The 13,701-nt window shown below is 33.7% G+C and overlaps 1 protein-coding gene across 4 annotated transcripts in view; it reads left to right on the top strand.

Annotated features, from left to right (window-relative positions):
* The window catches only part of SSR1 (signal sequence receptor subunit 1), a 63,396-nt gene that overhangs the window by 40,221 nt on the left and 9,474 nt on the right, over nucleotides 1–13,701 (top strand). For 3 of the 4 annotated variants that reach the window (XM_031946889.1, XM_031946890.1, XM_031946891.1), the window contains 2 exons: nucleotides 1,152–1,215; nucleotides 12,774–12,893. In XM_031946889.1, coding sequence (XP_031802749.1) covers nucleotides 1,152–1,215; nucleotides 12,774–12,888 — 179 coding nt within the window. In that variant the 3' untranslated portion in view covers nucleotides 12,889–12,893. Of the gene's footprint in view, nucleotides 1–1,151; nucleotides 5,112–12,773; nucleotides 12,894–13,701 lie in introns of those variants that run through there. The other variant, XM_031946893.1, reaches the window with a different exon arrangement.

The raw sequence follows: 13,701 nt of genomic DNA on the forward strand, positions 1-13,701 counted from the left end.
GAACTCATAGCTAACAAATGTTAGAGGTAGTACTTAAATCCAGATTTTGTTCATTTTGAAGTCAGTCCTTTTTCCACTAAACCCTATGGCTTTTCTAACTCGGTAATTCAGGCTGTTGGGTTTTATATTTTTAATTCTTTTAGTTCTGATTGGGATAAGGACTGAACTTGTAATTTTCATTGGTAGGGAGAGCCTCCTGACTAAAAAAAACTTTCTCTAAAAATGGATTAGCACCTTCTTAGCAACTTAAGGTTTTATAGAATTGCCTAGAGAGGCTTAGCTGCTTTCCCAAGTTTACACAACTAGTATGTCAGAGACAGAACATAACCCACATCTTCTTGGCTTCCAGGCTGGCTCTTATACATAACATGCTATTACTCTTTTAGTTCTTACGGTGTTAATATTCCGTTTCCTTTACCTTGCCTACCATTTTCAACTACAAGATAAAATTGTTTAAGAAAAAGCATGTTTTGGATAAATTATTGTTGTCTAGTCATGTCTAACTGTTAATAACCTTGTGGAAGATAGAATGCCAATACTGTCCATAGGATTTTGTTGGCAAAGATATTGGAGTGGTTTGCCATTTCCTTCTTTAACAGATTAATGCAAACAGATCAAGTGACTTGCCCGGGGTCACATAGCTAGTAAGTTTCTGAGGTTAAATTTGAGCTTAGATCTACTCTCTAGGCCTAGAATTCTATCCATTGAGCCACTTAGCTGCCTCCTATTAAGTGATAAATAGGAAAATTTAATTTGTTACAAGTGACATATATTTGGAAACTTTTAAGCAGCAAGGTCAGTCTGTTTTTAACAATAAATGTTGATTTTATTTACTTGCATTTGCTTTAAAATATCACTGGTAGTGTTTAAGAATGTTAGTTTTTCAGCCATGATAGTGACCAAGAATGATTTTTTCCCCCTACGTTATTAACATGTTTTTAGGGATTCTCCCCCTCCCCTTGAAAAGTAGCAGCATCAAATAAATTTAAACATCAGCTTTCCATCATTTTATGTCACCTACATTGTTGTAGAAAAATTAATAGCAATCATCTTCTGTTAAAGAAAAAATAGATTTTAAAAATATATACCTTTTGAATTTGATCAAGTTTTGACAGTGGATTAAAATGACCTTTATACTTGTTCTCTTCCAGATAAAGCTTCTCCAAGGAGGTTGCCCCGGAAACGGGCACAGAAGAGATCAGTGGGATCTGATGAGTAAATGTTCATTTGTGCAACAATTCAATCTTTACTAAACCTGCCCTAACATTTTTTGACCTGATGGGAATTAGTGCAGAGAAGCCATATCAACATATGAGGAAACTACTACTTCTGTTTGGACTGAGTAATCAGAGCTGTGGAGATAATATTGCTGAAAATGCACTGCATATGTTTTTTCTAAAGTAACAAATTTGGGTTTTTTTAAACCATTAAAAACTGTGTGTGTGCGTGTGTGTGTGTAAGCAGTTGGTCTTACCAGAATCATTGTTGTACTACCTGAAATGTGCCTTTAGAGTGCTAAATGTAATGCTGGCATGTCTGTATCCCACTGAAAATTTGTGATTTTGTTTTTGTTTTCCAGAAAACATAATGATAATTGCCTAATCTTATTATATAAGGAGTTTCTCATTTTTACTATCATGCCTTGAACTGTACAGCAGAAAATATTTTAGCTACTCTGTTCCTCAGAATAGCTACTAATTCAGCAGTGATGGCACAAATTCTCTGGGTGTTTTTTTATATCTGCAACTAGTATTCTAAAGGCACAAGCAGGAGTAGCTGCTTTTAGCAATATAGTATTTTGTTTTGGTATTTTGCTGCTGTTTACTACAATACGCACATTGGGAGTACTTCCTTATACTGATCAAAGAACCCATTTGAATTTATATCAATCAGATCTAGCAGCAAAATTGTGAAGCATGAAACTGCTGAACTTGATATATAAATTTCAACTCTCCATATTCTTCCTCATTTTTTAACAAAAAGAAAATAGCACACTTGTGTGAGCTGAATTATTGTGTTGTGTGTCATTGTTCTGTTGTGTCTGATCCAAAAGGTGGCTTTGGAATCATTTTAGATCTATTCGATATTTATGAATCAGTGATTTTCCTCCTTTCCCCTTAATGGAAACTACCATGGCTAGAAATTTTATTGTTCTGAATTGAATTGAAGAAATGAAACTCCAGATTCTGTATAAAGTGAGGACTCAAAATATAGGGCACAGATCAAAAATGTGTTCCAAATTTTAATTTCTGTAGACTCATAAAACAGCTGAAAAAGATCTTCTACAACATCTAGGCCATCCTTCTCATTTTACAGATGAGAAATTTGAGGCCCAGACAAAGTAATCTGTATGGATACCAATGAATTAAGTTGAATTTTTTAATATATATGTACATATACATATATATTTAGGTTATATATTCTATAGTTAGACACAGTTTAGTGGTTGATTTATTTTTTCCCCCAAGTTGTTGGTTAGTTTTCCCCTAACTTTATAAATAGTTTTTGTGAGTATTTTTGAAATTTGCATGTGACTTTTTTTTTAAGTGAATCTGTTTTAGGTAGTAGAAATCAAAATATTTAAGAATTGAACTTTCTAAAATTTTCTTTGAACTTTTTCTATATTTAGCCTTTTTCAAAAATCTGTTTTGCTGTAGTTTTCTGTATGTGTCAGGCATCATAGGTGTTGTGTGTTTAAGAATCTTGGTTTAAAGACAATTGATATTTATAGAGGGTTGTTGTCATTAAGACCTTGTGATAAAATTGACATTTTTGTTAGACTTAAGTAAAAAAAAAAAAAAAAAAAAAAAAACTTTTAAAAGGCTTTTTTCCATGCCATGAAGCCATTTTCTCCTACATGTCTTTGAAAAATGGAAGGTGAGGTTTTAGCAGTTAAAGTTTACTTTAGCTTTTTGCCTTTACCTTTCTTTCTTTTAACCCCCTACCTCTTTTGAAATCTGCATTTAACCTGCCAAGAATGAACATCTGAGCCAGTGACATTTGAACAATACCTATAACAGAGGGACTAAAGTTCTTAAAAACCTGTATTGGTGGTATTGTACTATAAACATCCCATTCTCAAAATTCAGAGTGTTTGGGCTGTTATCTTGGTGTAGAAGACCAATAGCTTATTTTAAAACTATAGTACTTACTATTAAAAAATAGACATAGCTTGGTTTTTGACAAGCAATATCAGTGAGTACTTAGCAGAAATTATCTGTATAATAAATGGAATTAAATTCCACACATGGTATATTCAAGCACACTTAATAACAAGTAGCTTATTTTTAAAAAGAACTTTTAAAAATGTAAATATCTGGATGGGTTTTGTTTTTGGTGTATCTACTTAATTTGCAGACCATGGTTTGAGACCCAAGTGTTGAATGTGGGTTTATGATTTAATAATAGCTTTTGAAAATCTTGGTTTCACACAACTATAAAATGGGATTAGGAAATTGTTCCTTTTGTATCCTCTAGGGATGTGAGGAAGGATTAATGTGTTTGTAAAGCACAAATTCTCCTCAGCATATTTAAATGTGTCGTATTATATTCTTATACAGTAAATGATTTTCCAAGGTGTTTGACTACAGTCTATTGTCCAAGAGAAAGAAAGTTTCGCAAGAAAATTGAAGCCTGAAGTAGGATTAGAAGTCGTAATAAAACCCACTGTAGCAGAAAGTGAATAAGAGACTTTATTTGAATAAATTCAGAATTTAGAAATTTAAAAATAGTTGACTTTGGGCTATAAAGGGGAAGCATATTTCAATAGTAAGAGGGACATGTTTGGAACCACGCCTATTTCGGATGTTAAATGGTTAAATTTTTGTAATGATCTTATATAAAGACGTTAGTGGCACAGAGGATTTACACTTAGCCTTATTGCTAAGTTTAAATAGTAGACCTCAAGTGTTCATAAATACAAACATTTAACACAGTGCCTTGCACATAGTAGATGCTTAATATTTGTTAAATTATAGCAGCCATCGTCAACCCCACATTTGATACTGCATCATCTTATCCATGCACATAGTTTGAGAGATAAATTGGTTCCTGTGTTTAAAATAGTTTGAAATAAAGCTATCCTTCCCTGAAATTTCTCTGGTAGATAAACTCCATAGGTAATATCCGTTACACATATAAGTACATATAATGTATTTCATATATCAAATTTTTTAATCCCACTTATTGTTTTAGTTCTAAAAACAAGATGTTTGCTAAAATTTAACAACTTCCCAATTATACTTGAGGGTGCTCCCCATGTTTGGACAGATGCCAGATGAACTCCCATAGCCAACTAAACTGCTTGGTACAATTTTGGCCCAGGGATATTAAAACAATAGTAACAAAAACTTTGCCATCTGCTTGAATTAAAAGCTTTAGGTTTTATTTGCTAGATTGATTTGTGGGATCACCTTTTTTAAAAAAAAAAAAAACTTGAGGTTTAAACTGGGATGAAAGGCAAAAAGTTTTAAATTTTGAAGTTGAATTCAATTCAACATGTTACTTGATGTCTAAAAATTATACTACATCATGATCCCTGTTAACTTTGTCAGATAACATTTGTATAGTTTTTTAATTATTTTTTATTGCTTAGAATAATCTATGAATTGTCAGCCTAATTGTATTTGAAGTTATATTTTTTAGGATTATTTAACAATGTAGTACTAATACTGCAATAATACTTGCACCACCTACCTCATTAGGGGTGTTGGAAGGAAAGCACTTTGTAATCTTAAGGCAGTATATAAATGTGAGTTGTTATTATTGTTAACTTTCTGGGCTTCAGTTTATTATCCATTCTTTATGGTACAGTATTTGGAGCCATTTCCTTTTAAGATATTATTATAATAATAGGTAAGCATTCTAGAATCACTAAGCTTAAATGGAAGCTGCTTTGGAATATTTTGATACAAGCTCAGAATCAAACCTTTGAGCAGCTCAGGGGTACAAAACTTATTTCCCAGGAATCTGAATAGTCAGAACAAAACTGCAACTAAATATTTTGTTTGCATCACATACTGATAACTTAGTGCTGTCCCTGAGAGACTACTACAAGACGCTGAAGACTGTCCAGAATAAAAACCATCACAAAAAGATGATATTCAGTATAATTTTGATGCTAAGTTTGTGTTCTAATTTTTTGAAAATTGATGATTCATGTACAACAGTTACAGTAACTCAAAATATTTGATTATTCTACCAACATAGATAAGCAATACTTGACCAGGCAGTTAAAACATGTTCCCAAACATACTCCTTTATACTACCACCTCCCCTAAAATGGTCTTCAAATACCATTTGTCTGCAAAATATAAAATTCTTAGATGTTGGCTCTAGCTAACCTTATATAGCACTAAAGTCAAACTTAAAATTAAAAATGGGGGCAAACCAAGCCATACATAAAAATCCCTGGAGGCTGCATATTAACAGACATTTAATACATGTACATTTTTTTTTTTTGTTTGTTTGTTTGTTTTGTTTTTTAATATACCACCATATTACAACCAGATAAGAGCTACATTTTAGTCAGATTCAGGCTGCACTATTGTGTGGACCATATGTTTTATGTCTCTGCCTTAGAAGAGATCTGGACTATATTACAAAACAAAAGGATACCTTGTCCAATGTCAGAAGCTAGATTTACTGACCTATGTTATGTGATAGACTGTAACAATATCAGCCCCCTTCAAATTCATAAATTTTTGCTTTTTTAAAAATATTGTGTAACTTGCATACATTCCCAGCCACTCACCACATTTATTAAGTGCATACTTAATAAAATAGAAACAAAGTACACAAAGGAAAATATTTAATGGGGTCAATACATTTTAAAGGGGCATCTATTTATAGTGGTCTTTTCCAGTCCATGTATACCATTTGGCCCATTTTGTTCCATTTAATTCTAGTTAAGGATAGCTAAGCAAGCAGAGGTATGGACAGATTGTTTATGTTAAATAGAAAACTGATACTGAAATTTCCATAAAGTAAAGGAAGGTCTATGGCAGATTCAGATTATTTGATCTAGAGTTATTAAGAGCTGATCCACTTACTACATGCTCACTGTTATTTCTCTAACATGTCTTTTTTCAGTACCCCTTTCCAGACAGCTTTTTTAGCTGAAGAACAATATTGTAATGATTACTTGGAAAAGTAACACCATTTAGGACTGAACCCTTTGAACTATTAATATACAAAGTAATTTTTTACTTTTGAATAAGTGATAATTTGGAAATTTTTGCATGGACAAAAGTCTCAAAAGCATAAAACATCTTGACATTAAAGCAATAGTGGGGTAACAAAAGATCTTAAAAAGGGTGCTTATTTGAGATCTAGGAAGCCTAGGTTCTAGTCCTAGCTCATACTAATTAGCTGTGTAATGTTGGGCAAGTCATTTAATCTGAATCTTCAGTTTCCTTATCTGTAAAATGAAAAGGCTGGATGAGATGATTAAATCTGAAATTACAATAACTATAAATCCTTAATTTGATAACAAAACAACCTTTGAAAGTTAATGTCTTTTAACAACTATTAGAAAAACATTTGGATATATTTAGTTCTGGACTTTTTTTAAAGCAATCATAATTCAGTGCAACATTAGTTGAGCAGCTAAATGTGTAAAATATTTTGCTGGTAATGTTTTACATTTGTGTAGCACTTTTCGAATGCTTTCTTATAAATTACTCGTGCTATTTTAAAAAGTCAAAAGTGGAGGTACACCTATATATACAAATTCCACAAAGCACTCATTGTGACTTGCTCATTTGCTATTATCCAGAATGGAAAACTTAAAGCAGGTGGTCTCCATACATAAGAGAACAGGCATTATTCCACTTGAATTGCTCTCATGTGCACTTTATTATTAGAATTGTATGTAATACAAGGCTTTGCATTTCATGTCTCATTCTATTTATAATTAAGTGACCTTGTTATGACTAAAAGAACCTGGGCCTGCTTTTTATCTTGTTCTGCAACCCTGTGGTGCTCTTATTGCCTCCATTAAGTAGAGAAGAACAGGCTATCATACCGTTTGCATTCTACCAAATGAAGCCAACTACAAATGAAGGGGGTGGGAGGAGAGATAGAGGAGGCACAGCTTACGGATATTAAATGTCAGTACGCAGTATGATTTGGAGTATTTCTTGAAGTTTTGCTTTATTGAAGACTACTTAAATGATTCAATTTCCCAGCAGATACTCTGTTTATATCCAAACTCCGTGTTCACAATGCTTTGTTTAGGACTGATCACTAAGATGTTGTGGTCTACTTGCAATTAAAATAAACTAAATCTAATTTCAAAAGAGATAGCAAAGTTATTTCCACATCCTAAAGAAATAGCATTTCTTAAATTCAGTGAACAATCCTGTACAAATACTTTTTTACTGTTTGCACATGAATCACAGTTGATTGTTTTATCTATTCTTGTTCAGTTGTATCCAACTCTTCATGAACCCTTTGGGGCCATACAAATGAACATAGGGTTTTCTTGGCAAAGATATTGGAGTGGTTGGCCATTTCCCTCTCCAGCTCATTTTACAGATCAGGAAACTGAGGCAGACAGGGTTAAGTGACTTGCTCAGAGTCACACAGATAATTCATGTCTGAGATCAGATTTGAACTTGGGTCTTCCTGACTTCCAGGTCTAGCACTGCTGCAACTAGACAGTGTAAACCATTGCTCACTGTTTTTTTTAAACAACACTTTGAATATACTATTCCTCTATTCAAGAATCTCTTATAACTTCTTATTGTTGATCATATCTAAACTCTTCTTGATTTTTCAAGATCCTTAGTATATTTTCTTAACTTAGCTAATCTCTTAAGATTTGTCCTCTAAAACTCACTAACCCAAGGCACACTGTCCCATTTATGTTTGTACATTTTAAAAGTTCTGTACAACATATAAAGTGCCTTACTCAGAGCAAGAAAAGTAGTATAGTAGAAATAGTAGTGTTTTACAGAGACAAAAAATATGCCCTTTCTTCCATCTATCCAAATTATATATTTATATCCATCCTTTAATAGATTCTACCTCTTTAATAGATACTACCTCTGAAATATTCCTTGATTATTCTAGCCCAAAGTGACCTACATTTTTTAACTCCTATACTACTTTTATTCTGTACCTCAGAATTTAGCACTTGATTATATGCTGTCATCCCAGATCACTTTCTTAAATTACCTTAAGTAGATATTGCAAGTATTGCTCTTGTTATTTGACAGATGAGAAAACTGAGGCTTGGGGGAGGTCAAGTGACTTTCTAAAAGCCCTACACCTGATAATTATGAAAACCTTCATTTAATGCCAAATCTTTTCTGACTCCTGGGCCCCATGTCCTTTTTACACCGCGATCCCTTTATGTCTTGTCTATAATTATATTCCAGCACCAATGAGTAGGAGAAGTAGATTTTATCTCATTATGAAGAACTTCCTCAGTAATGGAAATTTCGAGTTACTTCATTAGCTTGGAGATCTTTTAAGCAGAGGCTGAATAACCATTTTCTCAGGGATGTTGTAAAGGGGATTTGAACTAAGTAAATAATCTATAAGGTCCCTTCCAGCTAAAGGCTTCTTTAATCCTGGACATAAGAAATTAAGTGTAATTCTACTACCACCAACCCCTAAATTATTATTCAATAAATATGTATTTAAAACAGGATATCAAAAGTCCTTCAGCTCTTTTCATACCCTCGTCTCATCCCCAAGTATCTAGCTAAGCAAGCCTTCTGAACTCTTAAAAAAGTACTCACCCAAACAATATATAAAATTACCGAGGAACTAGACCAAGGTAAGGACTGAATATAATATATGCTTGAAATATGGGTATCGCCTCAATTCTAGTCTTTAAAAAACAGACTGGATGACTTCTAGTTATGAATACTGTTATGGATTCATGGTGAATATAAGTTTTACTAGATGGCTCCTGAATTTCCTTCCAACTCTTGATTCTGGAGATTTCGTTTCACTTTACAAGTCACTCAGGCTATAGATTATCTGCTTTTATGTTTTTGTTTTTAATTTAGATCCTATGAGCTGGCACTGTTAATTTTAAGAATTGTATACTAAGGTTTCATGATAAAATAATTTGGCCCCCTCTTTTAGAATGTATTTTTAAATTGTCTTACTAAATTTTACCTATAACATTTTGTGAATGTGGAAGCCTGTTGTTGATTTCATTGGAAAAAAATTAGGTTAATGAGTGTTAATAAAATTGCTCAGAAAAAAAAAAAACACCAGAGGCCAAGATTATGGAGTAGTAGAAATAGCTTTGTTGGGTTTTTTTTCTTTTGTAAAGCATCATTTTCCTCTTGTTTTTTATTCAAATTATGTATTCCTATCATATCAATCAGCTGCTGTCTTCTCACACACTTGTATTTTTAAAAACAAATACAGATATAACTTTTAGCCATTCCTGAGAGTATTCATATAATATGAAATTGTCCCTTAAATGATAAAGCCAAACTAATGATGGGTCTTGGAACTGAAGAGGAGAGTGAGACAAATCATGATTCAAATGAATTCATGCAACATACTCAGTATTTAATTTTCCCCTTCAAGTTATGAGGAAATTCTTAAATTTTCTGGAAGCAAATGTAAAATCTGCACATTTTAAATTATAAGGTAGTGTTGCAAGGAAAAGGAAAAATAAAAGTACTTTTAAAAAAATTCAAATGTTATTTTTGGCTTTTAGTTTTGATACTTTTCAAATAAGGATCACAGAACCCTTTCTTTGAATACTGTGTAATCTATTACTTGTTTCTCATGTCTCCTGTTTATATCCTATTATATACATCTGCTTTATTATTAATAACTAAGTCTAACAATACACTTTTTTCCCCAAGGAATCAAAAATAAATTTTTAATTTCTTATAACCCTAATAAACTGGTAGTAATAGCCATTTATAACAAAATTAAATTCTAGAGCAGTGTTCTTCAAAATTAGGCCTGTGGCATGATGCTTAGGCTGTGGGATCAATCCGTCAATGTGGAGTAGAAAGATCAATTTAATCTTAAACTCCCCCCATGATAGCTAGTCATGGGCCTGTCTCCTGCACACCATTCCCTTCATCTAACCCTGTCCCACCACCCCAGGCTACCCACAGCAACTAGAGGCAAAATCTCTACCTCTTGCTTCTGCTACTTCAGCAATCTAAAGTCTGACTTGCTGAAACTGCCCCCACAGCATCTCTTGTTGTTGGTGAAAGTGAGTAAGCTGACCAAGATGAACAGGTACAGGTGGACTGCAATCAGCATTGCAAGTCTTCGTAGTCTATCCTCTCAAATTTACTCCTCTTCCAAGTTTCCTCATTACTATGAAGGGTAAATACAGCACTCTTCCATTTCCCCAGGTTCACAACCTCAGTGTGATCAGTGACTATACTGTTAGGCACTTTCAGTGTGCCTAAGATGCTGGACTTTGTAATTTCTACCTCCACAATGTGTCTCATAAGAGATCACTGCTGTCCATACAACCTCCATCACAGTGTAGGCTCTCAGCATTTCTTACCTTGGCTATTACAATAGTCTCTTAAATTGGTCTCCTTACTTCAGATCTCTATCTTTTTCTTCTCATAGCTGCCAAAATGATATTCTCAAATAGTTCTATTCATGTCACTTTTGAAACTCCAGTGATTCCTTCTTAGATCAGCTAGATAGCACAGCGGATAGAGGGCCAGGCTTGGAGTCAGGAAAACTCATCTTCATGAGTCCAAATCCAGCCTTAGACACTTAGGTGTGTGACTCTGGGCAAGGCTCTTAACCCTATTTGCCTCTTGTTTCCTCATTTGTAAAATGAGATGGAAAAGGAAATAACAAATCATTCCAGTATCTCTGCCAAGAAAACCCCCAAGGGATCATGAAGAGTTGGACAATAACATTTTATTGACTCTAGGATCAAATATTATTTCATTCTTTAAATTTACATGTTTTTGGTGTTATTTAATATATACAAATACAGTAGTAGCTGCACATAATTTACAAGTAAACATATATTGGGGTATATGCTCAAAATTTTTTTACTGATAGAGTTAATGATCAAAACAATTTGGAAACTACCCACTGTTCTAAAGTTTCAAATGAGTAGGAAATTTTCAGATTTGTGCTATAGATTTTTCATTTTAAAAGTTAAGACCAGTCTTGAAAACTTGAATATTTTAATCTCTAAAAATGGAATTTTTTTTTACTTGACTGCTAAATTTAATTACTTACAAAACAAGTAATACTTAAAAGTAAATCAATAGCTCATTTGATTTTAGTAGTCAGAATTCATGATTTTCTGGTCTGTACAATAGTTATTGCTATAGTTATAGGTAATTTTTCTTTGGTACTAAGAGTATCTTGAACCCATACACTACATTTAGAACATAATTGATATGCTTAGAGGAAACTAACATCTCCCCAATTTTGGAGTTGGAGAGAGCTTTTCATCTCGGGACTAAAAATTACTAAATACAAGATTTTTAAATAGATTTCTAGTCTTAGAAGTAGCCATCTTGACTACTAAATGCATTTTACAATAAGACTATATAGTCCACTGACAAAGTCATAACCATAACAAATAATATATCTGCTATCTCATTTGGGGATCTAGATAAGTAGTTCCATCTGTGCTGAGCTGAAATAAACCAAGTGTTTCTTGCTGTAGTGGTGACTTTTCAGAAAAACAAAATTAACTTTAACGGTATGCAAAATGTTTTGAATAAATGGGTTTTTTTTTAACTATATAGTAGCAAGTGATTTTTAAAAATAAAGTAGTTGGCTTCATTCTTTGACAAACAGCTGAAGTTTTCTAAGGCTCTAGCATTTTCCGACATTTTGGAGATGTAATAGAAACATGAAAGACACAGAATATCCGTTGAATTTAAATGGCAATTAGACCATATCCAGTTAGGAAACATCTTAAAGAACTGCTATCACCAAAGAGCCTCAACTCAATAATAATTGTCTAGTAAGTAGATGCTCAATAGTAGTCTGGTTTTATGGCCCAGAAGACATTATTAAACACAGGCTTCTATGCAGCATCAATGAAAAAATGAACAAATTGTGTTTTAACATTTACTGTATCTTTCCTCCGGCACATGATGGCTTGATCTGCAAAACCATCCACCAAATTGGAGCAATTAAATGAGCCATCAGATGGCACACAGTGATGTCCTTCAAGCAGCAGTGGGTACTCCCTGCCCAGAGCATGAAAAAGGCAGGATGAAAGGGCCACTAATGAAAGCCTTCAGATATAGTATTTCCTCTCCAAGCAGGGCCTAGAAACAGAAAAATGTGCTTACTCTTACCTCTCAGCTGACGCTCAAAGTGGCATCATCACTTCTGATTTCCACATATAGCTTGAGAATCATTACCTACATTCATCTTTTCTGTTTCAACATCATTTTTGATCTATCTCCGCACAAATTCTCCAAATAGTCCAAATTCAGGTTTAAGAATCTTAAAGCAGAACTAGTGTTGCTCCAAATTCCGGGAATCCAAAGTTGTTGTGGGCACATTGTATGTATTGTGGAACACTGGTTAATAAAAGCTAGCCTTCTCAACTGGCTTTGAAATTTAAGAAGTGCTTTACACACCTCATTTGATCCTCACTACATCCCTATGAGGTGTTCCGTCATCCTGATTTAACAGATAAGGAAACAGGCTCAAAGAGGTTGTGACTTGCCTAGAGTCGCACAACTAGTAAGTATCTGAGGTGGGATTCGAACTCAATTCTTCCTATTGCCAAATCTGGTGTTCTATCCACTATGCCACCTTTATGCTTTCTTATTTCACAGAATGAACAAAACGTCCCCAGGACCGCCTCTCCGAGTTGCCAAAAACAGAAAAAGCAAAACAAAACTGATGACTTCGGAAGAGAAGAATGACTCTCGGAACCATCCTGTTCTATAGCAAAGGTAACTAAGAAAGCAGTTCCCTCTTCTAGATTCTCCTTACCAAACCATAGGCCCCATACTCCAGCTGATTCTTGTTTGCCTCAGCAAAATTGAAACATACCAAATGTGACCAAAATTCATGGGAAAGACGTTTTTGATAAGACACCTAAAAAGGGCAAGACCTGGGTGGGACCAAGTCTCATTTCAAATGCAGACTGACTGCGACTCTGGGCAAGGCTTAGCCTCTCATTGCCGAGTAGTTGCTGATCTGCCTTGGTAGAAAGGGGAATTTCTTCAACAAGAGCTCTATCTCAATGAATTTGATAGATCCAGTGCAAAAATAAAGTATGCGTGCTAGAAACCAAAGTAGAAATGTTAATGCTATAAGAAATGCAGTTTTTGAAACAATCAGTAGGCTACTTGTTATAAACCTCTTTTACCAATCAATTCAAACTTCCAGAACATAACCCAAATAGTAATATATAGATATGAATACACAAAATATGTATGACTTAAGAATCATAAAACTTCCTTTTTTTTCCTTCTAAAGCTTATAAAATAGAAGGAAACCTTAGAAATCATCTAATTCAGCCTCCCATTCAGTGAAGGAACACATTTGATAATATTTCTTACAGCCTCTCTTTAAATAGTTCATCATTTTGTGGGCCATTCCATTTTGAACAACTCAAAATTATTAAACATTTCCTCCTTATATTTAACTGAGATTGGCCTCCCTGTAAATTGCTTCTATGGGTCCTAATTCTGTTTATTGGAAACACATAGAACAAGTGCACTCTTCCACATAACAGCTTTTCAAATATATTTGAAG

This window comes from Sarcophilus harrisii, chromosome 1, assembly GCF_902635505.1.
Source record: "Sarcophilus harrisii chromosome 1, mSarHar1.11, whole genome shotgun sequence".
NCBI classification, from domain to species: Eukaryota; Metazoa; Chordata; class Mammalia; order Dasyuromorphia; family Dasyuridae; genus Sarcophilus; species Sarcophilus harrisii.